Genomic DNA, 21,358 nt, shown 5'->3' with positions numbered 1-21,358 from the left:
TAGTCTCTGGAGTGTAGTAGTGTACCCATGTTTCACTGTTTTATGTGGCAATGCAGTAACCAGGCAGGACTTTGACGGAAAATGCCAATACAGCATCAACATTCACCACATTGTTTTCTTCATTCTCCTTTGAGAGAAAGTGCAGCACCCATTTTTCTGAGACTTTGTCACATCCAATTTGTTGTGCAATATTGAAAACAGTGGATCTTGTGATAACCCTGTGGCCCCAATTATTTTGTTTACTTGGATTCATCAATCATGGATTTTGTCAATCATTTGGGGCTGGTCAATTCCACCAAATGTCCTGAAGACCTGCAACTTTATCTGCCTTCTAACAACAGATGACACTTATTGCCAGCAAACTATTTTGATACTACGAGCGCCATCTCTTGGATTTTCTAAGCACATATTGAATGACCCTCATAGTTTCTTAAGTGCCTTCATCATAGTGTAATGAAGGATTTGATCTAAAATATTTATTTCTTACAGTGATGCAAGCCGTGAACTAGTGCTTAGTCATGTCAAGGGACACTACCAGGAACGTCTTCTTTCACAGGGTGTAGCTTCAGGTGATGTAAGTATTGACCTTTTGTATCTCAAATGTAGTATTTTTATTATTTTGTTATTTTCTAACCAGGCAGCATAAATTTTGCAGTTTGTTTCATTTTAGTCAACAGTCATGTGAAAAAGCTGTTCTGTGAATTTTTGGAAGATACAGATGTTAACAAAAATCTTGCGCTCACTCAGTCACCTCTGTCTACAAAATATTTAACAGTAAAAGTAGTCATTATTTTTAGAGAAAAATGAGAGACAGTTTAAACTGATAAATGTCTGTGACACAAAAAATCAGTAATTATTTCTGCAAATACATGTGGTGATCGGATTTTGCTGATTGCATCACATAGCATCATAGATGTCTTTTGAATCTTTTTAGTTTTTAATTCACATGGCAGCCCTTCTATTATTATCTGAGTTAATTAGTTTATCAAAACTAACATTCATTTGAGAAAACTATAAAATTTTGAATGAGGATAGTTGGCCAGCACTTACCTTCAGGAGGTGAAATTCTTAGTACTGCCAATAGATACACATAAAAGTACAAGAAACTATCCTAGCTTTTGGAGGTATTATTCCTTCCCTGGGAGGGGCAGGGGGGGGGGGGGGGATAACTCTGGATAATATGTCATGGTGATCTCTGCAATAGCCCCTTATTCAGATATTTGAGAGGGAACTGACAAGGGGGAGGTGATCATGATAAAAAGATTGAGTAACTAAGGAAAGGGTAACATTCTGTGAGTCAGGCAGTGAAATAAATCCAAATGTGGTAAAGAAGCTTTGGTAGGAAGGTAGGGCAAAGAGTAGATTTCTGTGAACTGTTCAGTGACAATATTACTCTCATCAGAATCAACAGGAAACCAGCACCAACAAATACAGTTTAGATATACGTGCCGACATCACAAGCAGAATATGAAGCACATTCAATGTGTAATTCAGTATGTAAAGAGAGACGAAAATCTAGTAATCATAGAGGGCTGAAATACTATAGAAGGGGAAGGAATAGAAGACAGAGTTAGGGGAGGATATTGACTCGGTAGTTGGAATGTGAGAAGAGAAAGACTAATCGAGTTTTGCAGTAAATTTCAGTTAGTAATAGTGAATACAATGCTTAAAATTTAAAGGGGTTCAAGCATATTTGTAAAAGGCCTAGTGACAGGGGAAGATTCCAGCTGGATTAAATTACTGTCAAACAGAGATTCCAAAATCAGTGAGTGGATTGTAAGGTGTACCCAGGACCAGACCAAAATGTAGTAACTATTAAGGCTGGATTGAAGTTTAAGAGAATTGCCTGGCAGAATAGTGAGGAAAGAAATGGGATACTGTAGTAGTGAGGAGTGCTGAGGTATATTTGAAGTTATCTGGGGATGTAGATACTACAGTAATGAATTCCTGAATAGCCAGTGCAGTTGAAGAGGAATGGAAACATTTCAAAAGGGCAATTTCAGAAGCTGGATAGACAAATATTGGCACAAGGAAGGTAACTGTGAAGAAACCTTGGGTAATAGAAGAAATAACTTTTCTATTGATCAACAGATGAAGGAAGTTAGGAAATGTCCAGGAGAAGACATATGTCGCATGTTGTTGTTGTTGTGGTCTTCAGTCCTGAGACTGGTTTGATGCAGCTCTCCATGATACTCTGTCCTGTGCAAGCTTCTTCATCTCCCAGTACCTACTGCACCCTACATCCTTCTGAATCTGCTAGTGCATTCCTCTCTTGGTCTCCCTCTATGATTTTTACCCTCCACGCTGCCCTCCAATGCTAAATTTGTTATCCCTTGATGCCTCAAAACATGTCCTACCAACCGATCCCTTCTTCTAGTCAAGTTGTGCCACAAACTTCTCTTCTCCCTAATCCTATTCAATACATCCTCATTAGTTACGTGATCTATCCACCTATCTTCAGCATTCTTCTGTAACACCACATTTCGAAAGCTTCTATTCTCTTCTTGTCCGAACTATTTATTGTCCATGTTTCACTTCCATACATGGCTACACTCCATACAAATACTTTCAGAAACGACTTCCTGATACCTAAATCTATACTCGATGTTAACAAATTTCTCTTCTTCAGAAACGCTTTCGTTGCCATTGCCAGTCTACATTTTATATCCTCTCTACTTCGACCATCATCACTTATTTTACTTCCTAAATAGCAAAACTCTTTTACTACTTTAAGTGTCTCATTTCCTAATCTAGTTCCCTCAGCATCAACCGATTTAATTTGACTGCATTCCTTTATCCTCGTTTTGCTTTTGTTGATGTTCATCTTATATCCTCCTTTCAAGACACTGTCCATTCCGTTCAACTGCTCTTCCACGTCCTTTGCTGTCTCTGACAGAATTACAATGTCATCGGCAAACCTCAAAGTTTTTACTTCTCCATGAATTTTAATACCTACTCCAAATTTTTCTTTTGTTTCCTTTACTGTTTGCTCAATATACAGATTGAATAACATCGGGGAGAGGCTACAACCCTGTCTCTCACCTTTCCCATCCACTGCTTCCCTTTCATGTCCCTCGACTCTTATGACTGCCATCTGGTTTCTGTACAAATTGTAAATAGCCTTTCGCTCCCGTACTTTACCCCTGCCACCTTCAGAATTTGAAAGAGAGTATTCCAATCAACATTGTCAAAAGCTTTCTCCAAGTCTACAAATGCTAGAAACATAGGTTTGCCTTTCCTTAATCTTTCTTCTAAGATAAGTCGTAAGGTCAGTATTGCCTCACGTGTTCTAACATTTCTACGGAATCGAAACTGATCCTCCCCGAGGTCCGCATCTACAAGTTTTTCCATTCTTCTGTAAAGAATTCACGTTAGTATTTTGCAGCTGTGACTTATTAAACTGATAGTTTATCCCTCAGAACTACCCATTCTTCTTCTACTGTGTTTCTTTCCCCCATTCCTGTCAATTGTTCCCTTATGCTCTCTTTGAAACTCTGTACAACCTCTGGTTCTTTCAGCTTGTCCAGATCCCATGTCCTTAAATTCCCACCTTTTTGCAGTTTCTTCAGTTTTAATCTACAGGTCATAACCAATAGATTGTGGTCAGAGTCCACATCTGCCTCTGGAAATGTCCTACAATTTAAAACCTGATTCCTAAATCTGTGTCTTACCATTATATAATCCCTTTTAGTATCTCCAGGATTCTTCCATGTATACAACCTTCTTTTATGATTCTTGAACCAAGTGTTAGCTATGATTAAGTTATGCTCTGTGCAAAATTCTACCAGACGGCTTTCTCTTTCATTTCTTAGCCCCAATCCATATTCACCCACTATGTTTCCTTCTCTCCCTTTTTCTACTGACGAATTCCAGTCACCCATGACTATTAAATTTTCATCTCCCTTCACTATCTGAATAATTTCTTTTATCTCATCACACATTTCTTCAATTTCTTCACCATCTGCAGAGCTAGTTGGCATATAAACTTGTACTACTGTAGTAGGCATGGGCTTTGTGTCTATCTTGGCCACACACATAGGAATGAAATAAATAGAAAATGCGGGGAAGTCAAGGTAAAAGAGCCAAAGGAAAAATTCTAAGAAATCAGTTAAGTAAAGGTTGTTAGAAGGAATGCTTCAGCATGCAGAAAATTCCAAACAACCTTTGGTGAAATTGAAAGAAAAGACATCAGTGTTAAGAGAATAACAGGAATTATGTGTTAAATGCGAAGGAAAGAGAGCAGATGTTGAAAAAAAAGTATACTGAATGTCTTTACAAGGAAATGGAATTGTCTGGTAGCGTGATAGATGAAGCGAGTCAATATGGAAGATATATGGGATCCAAGAGAGCTTTGGAAAGCAGGCAGTCAGATGTGGTGCAAGGTAGGGATAACATTAATTCAGAATTTCTACTTCATAGAGGGAAGTGACAACCAAATGACTCTTCAAGTTGATGTAAAGAATGTATGTACCTAGAAACACAGCATTAGATTTTCAGGAAAATAACAGCCACACATTGCTCGAGATAAAGTTAAGTCTGAGACTATTAGATCATCAGTTTGTATTTTGAAAAGGCAGGGGCATTGGAGAGTCAGTTCTGATTTTGCTATTGATGGTGGAAGCAAGACTTTAAAAGAAATCAAAAAGAGCTCATAGTATTTGTCACTTGGGACAAGCATTTGACAATGTAAAGTCATACAAGGTTCAAAATTTTGAGGAAAATGGAAGTAAACTATAGGGAAAGACAGATAATATACAATACAGACAAGAACCAAGACGGAACAATAAGAATGGAAGACTAGGATTGAAGTATTTGGGTTAAATAGGGTGTAAAAAATTGATGCAGCCTTGTGCTCCTACTGTTCAACCTATTTATCAAAGGAGCAATGACAGAAATAAAAGAAAGGTCAAGAAGTGGGATTAAAATTCTGGGTGAAAAGATATCAGAGATAAGATTTGCTGATGACGTTGCCATCCTCAGTGACACTGAAAAAGAATTGTAGGATGTGTTGAATGGAATAACATAAAGAGCAGGTTAGTACAGGCAAAGAGGGAATTTCTCACTGGAAGTATCAAATATAGAACCTAATTTTAGGAAGTAATTTCTGAGAATGAACATTTGGAACACATAATTGTATGGAAATGAATCGGGGACTGTGGGAAAACCAGAAAACAAGAGAATTGAAGTATCACCTGAGATGTGGTGCTGTAGAAGGATGTTAAAAATTAAGTGGACTGATAAGAAATGTGGAAATTCTCATCAGAAGAGATACTCATGGAAAACATTGACAGGGACAGGATGATAGAACGTGTGTTAAGACATCAAGGACTAACTACCATTGTACTTGAGGGATTTGTAGTGGGTAAAAGCTTTAGGGGAAGATAGCACAAATAATTTAGGATGTTGGTTGCAAGTGCTATTCTAACATGAAGAGATTGGCACAAGACAAGAATTCAATGCGGAACACACAAAACCAGTCATAGGACTCATTAAAAAATCCATCATTTCATTTTCAAGAAAGATGCAAGAAAGCTGCAGTCAGTGGAATCTATTGCTGCAAGTTTTAACAATGTGCAAAACCTTGGTTTTGGTGCGGTGTACAATTAGTTTCAGCCTTTGAGATAGTTGGGTAGAGGAGGATCAGGTGAAGTGGCTCAGAGAGAAGGTATTGAGGTTGTGTAGGAATGCAAGAGGGTGTCTTGGCCTTGGGTCTAGATCATGAAGGTATCATCAGTGAACCTGAACTAGACTAGGGGTTGGAAGTTAGAAAGGTTTCCCCCCGGATGGCGCATAAACAGGTTGACATAGGAGGGTGCCACGCAGATGCTCATGGCTGTGCCGCAGATTTGTTTGAATATCTCCCCTTCAAAGGAAAAGCACTGTGAGTCAGGATATAGCTGGTAAGGTGTATAAGGAATGAGATGGTGGGTTTGGAGTGTGAAGGTTGTTGGGAGAGGTAGTGTTTAATAGCAGTAAGGCCATGGGCATGAGGGATATAGTTTATATTGAGGTAGCATCAGCAGTGATGAGTAGGGATCCAGGAGATAAGCAGTGGGTGGAGAGTTAGAGAAAGAAGTGGTTCATATGCTTGATGTGGGAGGCTAGGTTTCAGGTAATTGGTTGGAGGTGTTGGTCAACAAAAGCAGAAATTCTTGACAATTCCTCCACAAGTACAACACGTCACCCAACCATTCACCTGATCATAATGTGCCGTTTTCCTGGACAGTGATCTCAAGCTCTCTGATGGCTCCATCTGCATCTCTGTCCACATAAAAGCTGCTAACCACCAACAGTACCAACATTTTAACAGTTGCATTCCCTTTCACACCAAAAAATTACTCCCATACTGCACAGCGACCCATGGATGACATGCAGTATGAGAACTCCCTTGAAAGGCCTTCACAGACAGGCAATACCTACCAAATCTAGACCACAAAGAGATTTCCTGTGCCATATCTTCACATGCCCCTAATCATTTCACCACCACCAAGAATCAAAAGGAGTGCCCTCTTGACACCCTGGACTGGGACAACAGAACCATATCCTTTGCAGGGCTGTGGTTATCTTTCATAATGCCCTGGAATGAGGAACATCCTACCAAAGAGCCTTCCCACCCCTCATGAAGTGGTGTTCCATTGCCCATCCAACCTACACAACATCTTAGTCCAACCCTATATGATCCCTGTGGCATACCATAGTGCAAAACCTGCCCAGTTCACTGAAACAGCACTTCCTTCTCCAGTCCTGTCATGGGCTTATTCTACCCCACCAGAGGCTGGACTAACTGTGAAAGCAGCCATGTCATATGCCATCTCCGCTGCAAACACTGCACAGCTTTTTATATTGATGTGACTATCAACCAGCTGTTGACAAAGATGAATGGCCACTGCCAAATGTTTGCCAAGAATAAATTTGACCACCCAGTGGCACAACATGCAACTGAGCAAAACATGCTCAATTTCAATGACTGCTTCACAAACCACGGCCCCCGGATCCCTCCCTCCACCACCACCTTCTCTGAACTACACAGGTGAGACTCATCCTTACAATACAATATTCATCCTTACAACATGTGTTCCCACATCACCTTTACCATGCACAGGTCCCCTCCGGCTCCTACAATTGTGCATCACTTGCACATCATATATACCTGCCACCACTCCCTCCCTACATTCCTGGCAAACCAGCCACCTCCTGCACACATGTGTATGTTTGTGTGTGTGTGGGGGGGGGGGGGGGGGGGGGAGGGGAGGAGGAGAGGGGTGAGGGGGGAGGGGGGACAGGCAGCACATGTGTACAAATGTGAGTGTGTGTTTTGCTGTAGCTTGTAAAAGGATTACTCTGAAAGCTAGCAAGTTTTCTTTCTTTTGGTGTTTGCCTATCGACAACTAAATGCTTCTGCTTTTTGATGAGGGGCGTCCTTTAATCCAAAACTATTTACAAATACTGACACTGCATGCCCCATAAAAAGGAATTAGTTTTAAAAACAGAGTCCGTAAGGAGATAACAGAATACATCGGGGTGTTACAAGTTAGTAATTCTGCTAGCAGAATATTAAATCTTGTGCTGACTTGATGGGATATTACCCATAAGTTACCTTCATAATCAAAATTGACTCAGGACATATTTCCTGTCTGACTTAAATATGCTGTAGCAGCACCCTCTATAAAACTGGTGTCAAACAAACCACCTCCAATTACTGGTCTACATCACTTTTTCATGCATTTTCAGAATGTTTGAAAAAGTGGCCTATGATAGAATGCTGAGCAGTATTTGTTAAGTGTCTGTCTATTTGGATTTCACAAAGGAATGAAACAATATAAAAGAAAACAATACAAGATCCTACTAATGTTGTTGTTGTTGTTGTGGTCTTCAGTCCTGAGACTGGTTTGATGCAGCTCTCCATGCTATTCTATCCTGTGCAAGCTTCTTCATCTCCCAGTATGTACTGCAGCCTACATCCTTCTGAATCTGCTTAGTGTATTCATCTCTTGGTCTGCCTCTACGATTTTTTCCCCTCCACACTGCCCTCCAATACTAAATTGGTAATCCCTTGATGCCTCAGAACATGTCCTACCAACCGATCCCTTCTTCTAGTCAAGTTGTGCCACAAACTCCTCTTCTCCCCAATCCTATTCAGTACCACCTCATTAGTTATGTGATCTACCCATCTAATCTTCAGCATTCTTCTGTAGCACCACATTTCGAAAGCTTCTATTCTCTTCTTGTCCAAACTATTTATTGTCCATGTTTCACTTCCATACATGGCTACACTCCATACAAATACTTTCAGAAATGACTTCCTGACACTTAAATCTATACTCGATGTTAACAAATTTCTCTTCTTCAGAAATGCTTTCCTTGCCATTGCCAGTCTACACTTTATATCCTCTCTACTTCGGCCATCATCAGTTATTTTGCTCCCCAAATAGCAAAACTCCTTTACTACTTTCAGTGTCTCATTTCCTAATCTAATTCCCTCAGCATCACCCGACTTAATTCGACTACATTCCATTATCCTCGTTTTGCTTTTGTTGATGTACATATTATATCCTCCTTTCAAGACACTGTCCATTCCGTTCAACTGCTCTTCCACGTCCTTTGCTGTCTCTGACAGAATGACAATGTCATCGGCGAACCTCAAAAGTTTTTATTTCTTCTCCATGGATTTTAATACCTACTCCGAATTTTTCTTTTGTTTCCTTTACTGCTTGCTCAATATACAGATTGAATAACATTGGGGAGAGGCTACAACCCTGTCTCACTCCCTTCCCAACCACTGCTTCCGTTTCATGTCCCTCGACTCTTATAACTGCCATCTGGTTTCTGTACAAATTGTAAATAGCCTTTTGCTCCCAGTATTTTACCCCTGCCACCTCCAGAATTTGAAAGAGAGTATTCTGAAAGAGAGTATTCCAGTCAACATTGTCAAAAGCTTTTTCTAAGTCAAATTCTAGAAACGTAGGTTTGCCTTTTCTTAATCTAGCTTCTAAAATAAGTCGTAGGGTCAGTTTTACCTCATGTGTTCCCATATTTCTACAGAATCCAAACTGATCTTCCCCAATGTTGGCTTCTACCAGTTTTCCATTAGTCTGTAAAGAATTTGCATTAGTATTTGCAGCTGTGACTTATTAAACTGATAGTTTGATAATTTTCTCATCTGTCAGTGCCTGCTTTCTTTGGGATTGGAATTATTGTATTCTTCTTGAAGTCTGAGGGTATTTCACCTGTCTCACACATTTTGCCCACCAGATGGTAGAGGTTTGTCAGGACTGGCTCTCCCAGAGCTGTCAGTAGTTCTAATAGAATGTTATCTACTCCTGGGTCCTTGTTTCGACTTAGGTCTTTCAGTGCTCTATCAAACTCTACACGCAGTATCATATCTCCCATTTCATCTTCACCTACATCATCTTCCATTTCTGTAACATTGCCCTCAATTACATGACCCTTGTATAGACCCTCTATATACTCCTTCCACCTTTCTGCTTTCACAAAGACTACTAATGAAATGCTAGCAAAGCAAAACAAGAACAGTTATCCTACTAATATATTCTGTAAAGCCATTGACAGTATGGATCACACAATTCTACTTAGCAAACTGAAGTATTGTGGCATTAATGACATTCATAAGGCATAAATGGGATATTACTTCCATAAGAAAAAACAGTGTGTCTTGTTAACAGGTGGTACCTCAGGCATGAAAAAAAAAAAAAAAAACCTTAAGAATTGGGGGAACATAACATGTGGAGTGCTGCAGGGATTGGTACTGGGGCAACTGTTGTTTCTGATCTGTAAAATTGATATTCCAATAACTTTGAAGGACAACTAGCTCAAAAACTGTAATCTTTCTTGATGAGACAACGTATTAGTCAAGGATCCAAACTCAGCTCTTGCAGACACAGCTAACAGTTGAAAGCTTAATCTCACAAAGACTCATATTGTATAGTTTTGAGCAAGCAACAATTTCCATCGTGCATTCCTTTGTAAAAGCCAGAGAGGCACTTAACAAGTACTGCCACACATTAATGGCCACACACTGAATGAAGCACAGTGTGTAAAATTCCTGATGGTTCAGCTGGATAACAAGTTAAAATGGAGTCAACAAATGGATAAATGAACCAAAAAGCTCAGTTCAACGTGTTATACCCTTAGAAATATCTCTCATTGTGCTGACTTAATTAGCATTTTTTCGCTCCTTGTTGACTTATGGAATTATCTTTTGGGGCAGTGCGCATACAGTAAACAGAGTGTTTATTCAGCAGAACTGAGCAATAAAAATGTTGTTTAATGTACTAGACAAACCATACATCTTGCAGAAGCCCTTTTAAGGATCTTTTAATTCTTTCAATCACTTCCAATATGGTTAGTCCTTAAGGGGATCACACCTGTCTACCTAACCCATGTTAATTTAGGCAAGTATTTGACCAATTTCTGAAAAAAACTATTTGATGCAGGACCTTAATATTTTTACTGTATGTTACATGATGCTAATAGAGTCAACTGTGCTAAAATCTACTTTATCCATTTAATAGTCTTTAAGAAAGACTTTTTTAAATTTATCAACAAAAAATATTAAGTTTTTTCTGCAGAAAATATTTTTTGTATACTTCCTAATAGGGGAATATTAATGAATGTAGTACTAGAGGTGGATTTTTTTGTTATGCAGAGTCTCTGAAAATTTCATTCATTTATCTGTGATAGTTTCTGATATAATGGGGCATATGTACAGAAAATATGAGTTTGTGGAAAATTGACTATAAAGAAAAAACTTTTGAAATTTGTTTTTTACCGTTAATTAAAACTGCCCTGCTGCATACGATGGCCCTTCTTTGGCCTCTAGCAGGTCTTCCAGCTTCTTTTTCACCTTCCTGGATATTTGTCCTGCTTTCTTGGCCATATTAGATGCAGACCTGTCTGCATCGCTATCCTTATTTTATGGCAGTGTTGCAGCCCAGTGATCATATTTTCACCAGGATTAATTCTCAGCTTTTTCAGTACCCAACAATTTCCAATATTACCACAATTGAATGTAATAACAATATCATGAACACCTAGTTTCATTGTATGCATGCCTACAAATACAGTTTTAGGAAGGCTGTTCCAAATTATGCTGTTGAAACATTCATTCAGGTTCTGTGTCTGCCCATGCAGACATTTCCTTAGGTCAGGATGAGCCAAGTCTCTGAAAATAGGTTTAATTGCTGTAATAATAGCAGCAAGGAGAGAATGCTGGTGAGAATAAGATTCTCCAGTTGCCTGATTCCTATTGTATTTGCACCACCTCTTGTACAGAAAGCTTTCTAAACTTGTTTCCTCTAAATTGTCATTTCTTGAAAATGCCTTTACGTTTCATTATCTTCAATAAACACAACAAAACAATCGTAAACAAGCACTGAAAACGTAAGTATAACAATTACTCACAATCACACTTGAACAAAACTAACAGCGTGTTTGAAAACGTGTTTTTAGAAACACCAGAAACAAAAGAATACCGAATATTGCATTCCAAGAATAGCCAACACACTCAGGAGTAAAAAAAAATTGCAAACGTGCAATGTAGGGGGATATAAAGATCTAAAATACATGCAGAAAAGTGGGTGACAGAAAAGTGGGCATGACACATAAACACACGTGTTAGGAAAATGCTCTTTAAATAATTTTTTTCAGTGAAATCCTTTTCAGAGTACTTAAATAAAACTTTAATCTATCGAAGTATGATGAAAACTGAAAATTGATTTTTTTCCTACCTGAAACATGGTGTGGTCCCCTTAATGGTTTTTGTTGCAGATAATAAAAACTGGTTTCAACTAAACTGTAATATGCATTCATAATGCAAGACAAAAATATTTTTCATATAGACTTCACCTCCTTGCCTAAAGTTTCAGAGTGGAGTTAAGTACCTTTGTGTGTAAGTTTTCAGCAAGATCCCACCTAACATAAACCAAGAAATCTGAAACCCCTACCAATTGAAAAGAAAACTAAAAACATACCCCATAAGGTACCCTCTGAATAATTTATGTGAATATCTAGATTCAAGAACTAGTAACATGTCAAGTAAATAATAATAAAAATAGTTATGTCATATGGCTCAATGGCCTGGTGCAAGTCTTTCAGTTAGATGCTACTTCGGCAACTTCAGTGTCCTGGATAGTGTTCATTCTAAGCTTGACAAGTAGTAATGTGCTGTCAATAGGAATGAATATTTCCAGATGGAGGTAACTATTTTCTTTGAAAAATACCATTGTAATTGAGTACACATAAAGCTTCTAATGACAAATAAACAACAGCTATATAGCAAAACTGAGAAGATGGTCACTTTTTTCATAGTAACAGCTTCCGTACTAATATACCCAATTAAATTTATATGACATCAGCATGGGTAGAATTGGGCAGTGTAGTGATAGTTTATTGTTAATACAGTGTACAGAATAAGTTTCTGCAATGCCTGTGTCATATGTATATATACTGTGTCTTGTTCCACATCCCTGAAGGTTCTCCTTCTTGAACACAGTATATATAATATATATATTAAAAACAAAGATTCCATGACTTACCAAGCGGGAAAGCGCTGGTAGATAGGCACAATAAAAACACACACAAAATTTCGAGCTCTCCCTTAAAACCCACATCCTTTTATCTTTCCCTCTCCTTCCCTCTTTCCTCACGAAGCAACCGCCGGTTGCGAAAGCTCGAAATTTTGTGTGTGTGTTTTTGTGTGTTTTTTTATTGTGCCTATCTACCGGCGCTTTCCCGCTTGGTAAGTCATGGAATCTTTGTTTTTAATATATTTTTCCAGACTTACCAAGCGGGAAAGCGCCGAGGAAGAAGCAACCGTCGGCAGACATGTGTCTGTGTATGTGCGGATGGATATGTGTGTGTGTGTGTGTGTGTGTGTGTGTGTGTGTGTGTGTGTGTGTGTGCGAGTGTACACCTGTCCTTTTTTCCCCCTAAGGGAAGTCTTTCTGCTCCCGAGATTGGAATGACTCCTTACCCTCTCCCTTAAAACCCTTACCCTTTCGTCTTTCCCTCTCCTTCCCTCTTTCCTGAAGAAGCAACCGCCGGTTGCGAAAGCTAGAAATTCTGTGTGTGTGTTTGTGTGTTTTATTTATTGTACCTATCTACCGGCACTTTCCCGCTTGGTAAGTCTTGGAATCTTTGTTTTTAATATATATATATATATATGTGTGTGTGTGTGTGTGTGTGTGTGTGTGTGTGTGTGTGTGTGTGCGTGCGCGCGCAGGTGCGCTCGCATGTATTTTCTAATTTACTGAAATAATGGTCTTACTTTTAGACTCCAGTTTTGAAAAACAATAAAGACAACTCACAGTCACCTGGAAATGAAAGCACTCATCAAATAATAAAAAATGAAACACAAAATGAGGATGTCAATATGAGTATGACAGAAACAAGTCTAAGTGCTGCAGGAGAAACTACAGTGAAGCAGGAAAAGGAAGGTAAGAAGGTATTTTTCTTGTGTCTGCTCCAATATTTAAAAGAATATGATCAGTGCCCAAAAAACTGGGAAAATTGTTAATTATACGTATTGGTGAGGAGAGTTATATGTTTCTCTTTTGTGGTCTTTGTATCTTTATAGGCTCACTCAACAAAACATTACTCACAAGTTGTACCAGAACTAAAATTAACTTCAGGCTTCTATTTATCATTTTAAGAAAGTAAAGTGGGTACAACTCTGTGGTGAGTGTAGACTAATGTTTTGAGTAGTCAGAGTGACTGTTCTATCAATTATGTGCAGCTTGGGACACAATATCTATGTGATATTGTAAGGTTAAATGATAGCTTCCAGGTATACTAGAGGTCATTCTGCAAAGTAGAGGATTTTGCAAATGTAACATTATGTACTACCTGCTATAGTAAACTGTTACAGATCCACAGCAGAACTACTGATTATTGTAATTTGATCATAAATAAAAGTGGTTATGGTATGAAATTAAGTAAAGCAACTTTTTCCTGTTTTTGATGTCCTCTTTCCAGATTCTATCCCGTTGTGTTTTTGGAATGGGGCTATGAACAAACCTTATCTCAGCTGCCTGAATTCTGCTGATGTCTTTTTTCTCACGGGCCATGCTTCACACACCTATGCCACTCATTAGTAATTCTGTCATATGTTTGATGTACCATGCACAGTGTTTGGTGAAAGTTGATGCAATGAATTATTTCTTCTTCTGCAATCATATAACACAGTTCAAAATGTCTGTGAACAAAAGAACTGTCCAGTATAGAAACAGAGGTGTTTCTTCAGCACATGGTATGCAGATTCTGCAGTTATATGGCAAAGACACATTTTTGTAACAGCTGTTAACCACTAAATAAATGACATTTTTAAATATTTTGTCAGTGTTCAGAAGGCTCCATCACACTTACATGATAAAACTATGCTGCCATGATTCTCTAAAGGGAAAAACTTTTTTGAATTAATAAAGCTTCCAATTAGAAATTAAAATCAAAGATTGACTTAAATTAAAAACAGTAGGATAAATGTATTGCTCGAACACATAGAAATGTCACTGTTATTTTAAAAAATGCATTTTCCATGAAGAGCAAAATATATGATTGTTTACTTAACATGGTTATGTGTGTGGTTTCCAATGCTTTCCACTCTTGCAACTATCCTACTGACCAGGCCCACAGACAGATCTCCTCTCTTAGTCCTAAAGCTGTAACTTCTATTTCCAAAACACACCAGAAGGACACCACCATCCCCTTTTTATTACCAAGTACCACCTACGCTTGACTGCTTCATTAATTTGGTCTTCAGGGCTATGGCCTTATCAAGTCATAGAATGAAATGAGATCGCTCATCTATTTCATCCTCCACACACTGTCCATTACTGAATGTCATTTTCACCCTGACCTACATTTTTCTCAAACAGTAAAGCATTCCCAGACCATTATTCTTTAAACTGACTCTTCATAAAACCTGCTCCATGCAGCCATGCTCAACTGTGTACTATATCCACTACTGCCCGCAACATGTGCAACATTTAAGACACAGCCATTCTCTATATACTCCTTCCACTTTCCTGCTTTCCCTTCTTAGCTTAGAACTGGGTTTTCATCTGAGCTCTCGTTATTCATACAAGTGGTTCTCTTTTCTCCAAAGGTCTCTCTAATTTTGCTGTAGGCAGTACCAACTTACCCCTAGTGAGATATACCTCTACATCCTTACATTTGTCCTCTAGCCATTCCTGCTTAGCCATTTTGCACTTCCTCTTCATCTCATTTTTGAAATGTATGTATTCCTTTTTTCCTGTTTCATTTATTGCATTTTGATATTTTCTCCTTTCATCATTTAAATTTAATATTTCTTCTGTTACACAAGGATTTCTACTAGCCCTTGTCTTTTTATCTACTTGATCCTTCGCTGCCTTCACTACTTCATCCCTCAAAGCTACCCATTCTCCTTCTGCTGTTTTTATTTCCCCCATTCCTGTCAATCATTCCCTTTTGCTCTCCCTGAAACTCTCTACAACCTCTGGTTCTGTCAGTTTATCCAAGTCCCATCTCCTTAAATTCCCACCTTTTTATAGTTTCTTCAGTTTTAATCTACAGTTCATAACCACTAGATTGTGGTCAGAGTCCACATCTGCACCTGGAAATGTCTTACAATTTATAACCTGGTTCCTAAATCTCTGTCTTACCATTATATAATCTATCTGAAACCTTCCAGTATCTCCAGGCCTCTTCCATGCATACAACCTTCTTTCATGATTCTTGAATCAAGTGTTAGCTATGATTAAGTTATGCTCTGTGCAAAATTCTACAAGGCAGCTTCCTCTTTCATTTCTTAGCCCCATTCCATATTCACCTACTATGTTTCCTTCTCTTCCTTTTCCTACTATCGAGTTCCAGTCACCCACGACTATTGAATTTTCGTCTCCCTTCACTATCTGAATAATTTCTTTTATCTCAACATACATTTCATCAGTCTCTTCATCATCTGCAGAGCTAGTTGGCATGTAAACTTGTACTACTGTGGTAGGCGGGGGCTTTGTGTCTACCTTGGTCACCATAATGAATTCACTGTGCTGCTTGTAGTAGCTTACCCACACTCCTATTTTTTTTATTCATTGTTAAACCTACTCCAGCATTACCCCTATTTGATTTTGTATTTATCAGCCCTTTAATCTATCAATTTCCCTTTTTATATTTTGTAACCTACCAGCCCAATTAAGGGATCTGACATTCCACAATCCAATCTGTAGAATGCCAGTTTTCTTTCTCCTGATAACGATGTCTTCCTGAGTAGTCTCTGCCCGGAAGTCCGAATGTGGGACTATTTTACCTCCGGAATATTTTATCCAAGAGGACGCCATCACCATTTAGCCACACAGTAAAGCTGCATGCCCTCGGGAAAAATTACGGCTGTAGTTTCCCCTTGCTTTCAGCTTTTCGCCGTACCAGCACAGGAGGGCCGTTTTGGTTAGTGTTACAAGGTCAGATCAGTCAATCATCCAGACTGTTGCCCCTGCAACTACTGAAAAGGCTGCTGCCCCTCTTCAGGAACCACATGTTTGTCTGGCCTCTCAACAGATAACCCTCCATTGTGGTTGTACCTACGATACGTCTATCTGTATCACTGAGGCAGGCAAGCCTTTCCACCAACGGCAAGGCCCATGGTTCTGTTATAGTGTTAAAAACAATCTGTCATTCCATTTTGTTTACTCTCAACCTGAGCGTATGAGGTGTGATCAGAAAGGAAGTGAAATTTTTTCTTAAAGAATCATTACTTATCAACATCAACTTTGTCCACTTCAAGGTAGTCCCCTGCAAATATAATCACTTGCATAAGCACTTTTTCCTATCTAGGAAGCTCTGTAACTCACTTTTTTGTATGGTGTTCAGATCCTTCAGTTATTATATCCTTACCTCACCAGCGGTCGCAAAACAATGTCTTTTCAAGGTTCTCTTTAGCCTCAGGAATAGAAAGTAGTCACAGGGGACCATGTCCGATGAATATGGTGGCTGAGGCAACATAACAGTTTTGTTTTTTGTTGAAAAATCATGAAAAGGCATTGAGGTCTGAGAGGGAGCATTATTGTGATGCAATTTCCACAAGTGGTTTTACAGCAATTCTAATTGTTTTCTTCGGATTGCTTTCTGAAAACAGCGTATAACTTCCAGGTAGTATTCCTCATGGACCATATGACTATAAGGCAGGTACTCATGATGCACTATCCCACTGTAATCTAAGAAAACAGTGAGAAGAACCTTCACATGTGGTTGAACCTGTTGAATTTGTTTTTTGGTCTTGACTCTTCAATCAGTTTTTTCATTGGGATGATTGGGGCTTGCTTTCAGGTTTATACCCGTATACCCAAGTTTTGTCACCTGTCATACTCTGCTTTAGACGTACTGGATAGTTGTCAATTTCATCCAAAAATTCCGAAATGATGTCTATATGTCGTCGTTTTTGGTCGGAATTCAACAGTTTTGGAACAAACTTTGCTGATACATGTTTCATGACCAAAAAATCTGAAAAATTCCTTAGCATGATCCTAAGATTTGCTGACATCATCAGCAACCTGTCTGATAATTATTCAGTAATTTTCCAGAACCATTTCCTTTACTTCCTCCTTTTAATCATCAGTGATTGATGTGCTAGGACGCCCAGGGTAGTTGTCATCTTTAACATCTTCTCAACCCCCTTTATAATGTTTATATTGCTCATAGACTCTGGTATAAATACCATGAAATTAAAGAGTCTCATTTACTTTTTGATCACACCTCGTACATCAATATCTATATTTTATGCAGTGTAAATTCTAGCGTAATCTGTATTAATATATTTATAATCATACTTGATTAGTTCTTTCTTTTTTAATTTCAGATGATTCATTCAGATGTACCATATGTCCTTTCATAACAAATCTCGAGAACACTTTAGAAGAACACCTTGAGAACCATGCTTCCCAAAGTGTGAATGATCTCAAATGTACAATGTGTTCATACTCTGTTGTTGACAAAAGGTATAATTTACATTACATTGTGTTTTGAAATGGCAAAGTAATAATAAAAATTTCTTGATAACTGTTTATATATTTAATGATGTACTGTTAAGAACTATGTATCACAGAAACTAACCCTTTCACTCATTTTTCTAAAAGAAGAAATTGAACCTGGAATTTAAAAAAAACTGGAGTATTTTATTAATTCATGCTTTGAGTGGTCTAACAAAATACACTCCTGGGAATTGAAATAAGAACACCGTGAATTCATTGTCCCAGGAAGGGGAAACTTTATTGACACATTCCTGGGGTCAGATACATCACATGATCACACTGACAGAACCACAGATACATAGACACAGGCAACAGAGCATGCACAATGTCGGCACTAGTACAGTGTATATCCACCTTTCGCAGCAATGCAGGCTGCTATTCTCCCATGGAGACGATCGTAGAGATGCTGGATGTAGTCCTGTGGAACGGCTTGCCATGCCATTTCCACCTGGCGCCTCAGTTGGACCAGCGGTCGTGCTGGACGTGCAGACCGCGTGAGGCGACGCTTCATCCAGTCCCAAACATGCTCAATGGGGGACAGATCTGGAGATCTTGCTGGCCAGGGTAGTTGACTTACACCTTCTAGAGCATGTTGGGTGGCACGGGATACATGCGGACGTGCATTGTCCTGTTGGAACAGCAAGTTCCCTTGCCGGTCTAGGAATGGTAGAACGATGGGTTCGATGACGGTTTGGATGTACCGTGCACTATTCAGTGTCCCCTCGACGATCACCAGAGGTGTACGGCCAGTGTAGGAGATCGCTCCCCATACCATGATGCCGGGTGTTTCCCTGTGTGCCTCGGTCGTATGCAGCCCTGATTGTGGCGCTCACCTGCACGGCGCCAAACACGCATACGACCATCATTGGCACCAAGGCAGAAGCGCCTCTCATCGCTGAAGACGAGACGTCTCCATTCGTCCCTCCATTCACGCCTGTCGCGACACCACTGGAGGCGGGCTGCACGATGTTGGGGCGTGAGCGGAAGACGGCCTAACGGTGTGCGGGATCGTAGCCCAGCTTCATGGAGACGGTTGCGAATGGTCCTCGCCGATACCCCAGGAGCAACAGTGTCCCTAATTTGCTGGGAAGTGGCGGTGCGGTCCCCTACAGCACTGCGTAGGATCCTACGGTCTTGGCGTGCATCCGTGCGTCGCTGCGGTCCGGTCCCAGGTCGACGGGCACGTGCACCTTCCACCAACCACTGGCGACAACATCGATGTACTGTGGAGACCTCACGCCCCACGTGTTGAGCAATTCGGCGGTACGCCCACCCGGCCTCCCGCATGCCCACTATACGCTCTCGCTCAAAGTCCGTCAACTGCACATACGGTTCACGTCCACGCTGTCGCGGCATGCTACCAGTGTTAAAGACTGTGATGGAGCTCCGTATGCCACGGCAAACTGGCTGACACTGACAGCGGCGGTGCATAAATGCTGCGCAGCTAGCTCCATTCGATGGCCATCACCGTGGTTCCTGGTGTGTCCGCTGTGCCGTGCGTGTGATCATTGCTTGTACAGCCCTCTCGCAGTGTCCGGAGCAAGTATGGTGGGTCTGACACACCGGTGTCAATGTGTTCTTTTTTCCATTTCCAGGAGTGTATCATGTTTCAATGGGACCATGTGTGATAGCAATTCCAGGATTTCTTTAGGAATTCACAACAATTAAGATTATGAGAGCTCTAAAAGCTTGATGTTCAATTTCAAAATTTAAATTGTTGTTAACTACTTGGAAATTACGTCTGCATGTCAACATCCCAGTTTTGATATATCTCTTCTTAAAAGGCTAACCGTTGTAATTTTTTATTTTCAAAAATTTAATTTAAAAAAAAGACCAGACTGAAACTATGATGATGATTTTTGCAGTGAGTTATCAGAACATATGAAGCTACATGGTGTTATGGATGTAGAGCCAGGTGATGACAATTATCATCATGATATGTCTGTGGACAAAAACTCGGAAGAAGAAGAGAATGAGGTAAGTATCCATTATTGAAACATGAGTCTGTTCTGGTACTGTGCACTGTTTTCTCTTCAATTCTGAGAGAGAGAGAGAGAGAGAGAGAGAGAGAGAGAGAGAGAGAGAGAGAGAGATCAGTCAATTATTGTAACTTCTGTAACTCTTAAATACATTTGTGTACTGTATTGCCTGTAAAAACTTCCACATCATGTAAATACTATTGACGCATTAGATGACTGCTGGTATTGTCATACTTTTAACTTTTTTCATTGTGATTACATTACATTGCCTACATGATAAACTAAAAGTTTTTTGAATCGGAGATTTACAACTTAAAAAGCAAACTGAAATTGTTTAAATGATTAATTTGCATAGGCAGTATCATTTCATAGCAAAACTAATCACAGTATTAAGCGAGCAGAGAACCGTGTTGCTATTTTCACGGGAGCAGTAAACACTGTGCTTTTGCCTTGTTGGAAAGACTCCACTTCTTTCATTCAACTTATCTAATATGTGCTTAATATCAGATGGTGTTAATTCAGGACACCACAGATAATTGCCAGAATGCCTGACATTACAGTGCAACACTATGTCTGTAACCCTAGTTTTAAGTAAACTTATTCATTCCACATCATTTGATAAAAAAAGTTGTTCAAATGATCTATAGCCCATGCAACTAACTAATTAAATAAGGTTCACTGTAAAATTCATCTTTTGAACCTGCCACACTATTCACAGGACAGTCCGTGTAGAATGCTCGCAGCTGGAACTATTCTGCTGTCTTCCACATCCCCTCACTATGCCTCTATGGAACAAACAGTTTAATCTAACATAATTTAACAAAATTAATTCAGATATGGTGAGTTTTGTGTAGATCATCACTATTCTAAATAGGGGAGATAAATACATAAATATTTCAGTCTGTGGCAACCAACATGACAAGTACTATATGACTGGGTTTTGAGATGATACATTTGTGGGTGTGAAACCTCTAGAGCGGGCCTGGCCAAACAGAGCTGTCACCTTGTCAGACGCCTGGCACTTTTCTGATACTACTGCTTCCATTAAATTAGATTTGTGTTCTGCAAGAGGAATACTCTGGCAACTGTGCTTTGTCCAAAAAGTATAAAATGAAGAACCCACGGTGTTCCGTGCTGAACCGGAATTGCTCTACTTTTCATTTCATTTAAAGTCCTTGCAAAATGTGTAATATGCCATCACATTATTGTGAGCTGAATAACACTTACTGGAACATCATTACAATGCCAGCCACACAAATAATAAGAGGCACTTGTCTTGTGCCGAACAACAGTGTATGTTGGCTCAACTGAAGGTGGCCATTAGGGAAAAAACTTAAGTTCAGGGTAAGTAGAGTGGTG

At 39.4% G+C, this 21,358-nt stretch overlaps 1 protein-coding gene across 5 annotated transcripts in view; it reads left to right on the top strand.

Moving 5' to 3' along the window:
• LOC126337007 (uncharacterized) overlaps positions 1-21,358 on the top strand; it is a 702,260-nt gene that overhangs the window by 664,263 nt on the left and 16,639 nt on the right. For all 5 annotated transcript variants that reach the window (XM_050001254.1, XM_050001256.1, XM_050001255.1 and 2 more), the window contains 4 exons: positions 490-574; positions 13,292-13,454; positions 17,849-17,987; positions 19,886-19,997. In XM_050001254.1, coding sequence (XP_049857211.1) covers positions 490-574; positions 13,292-13,454; positions 17,849-17,987; positions 19,886-19,997 — 499 coding nt within the window. The remainder of the gene's footprint in view (positions 1-489; positions 575-13,291; positions 13,455-17,848; positions 17,988-19,885; positions 19,998-21,358) is intronic.

Source organism: Schistocerca gregaria, chromosome 2, assembly GCF_023897955.1.
Source record: "Schistocerca gregaria isolate iqSchGreg1 chromosome 2, iqSchGreg1.2, whole genome shotgun sequence".
Taxonomy (NCBI): Eukaryota; Metazoa; Arthropoda; class Insecta; order Orthoptera; family Acrididae; genus Schistocerca; species Schistocerca gregaria.
The sequence above is the reverse complement of the archived record's forward strand: the minus strand, read 5'-3'. Positions and strand labels throughout refer to the sequence as shown.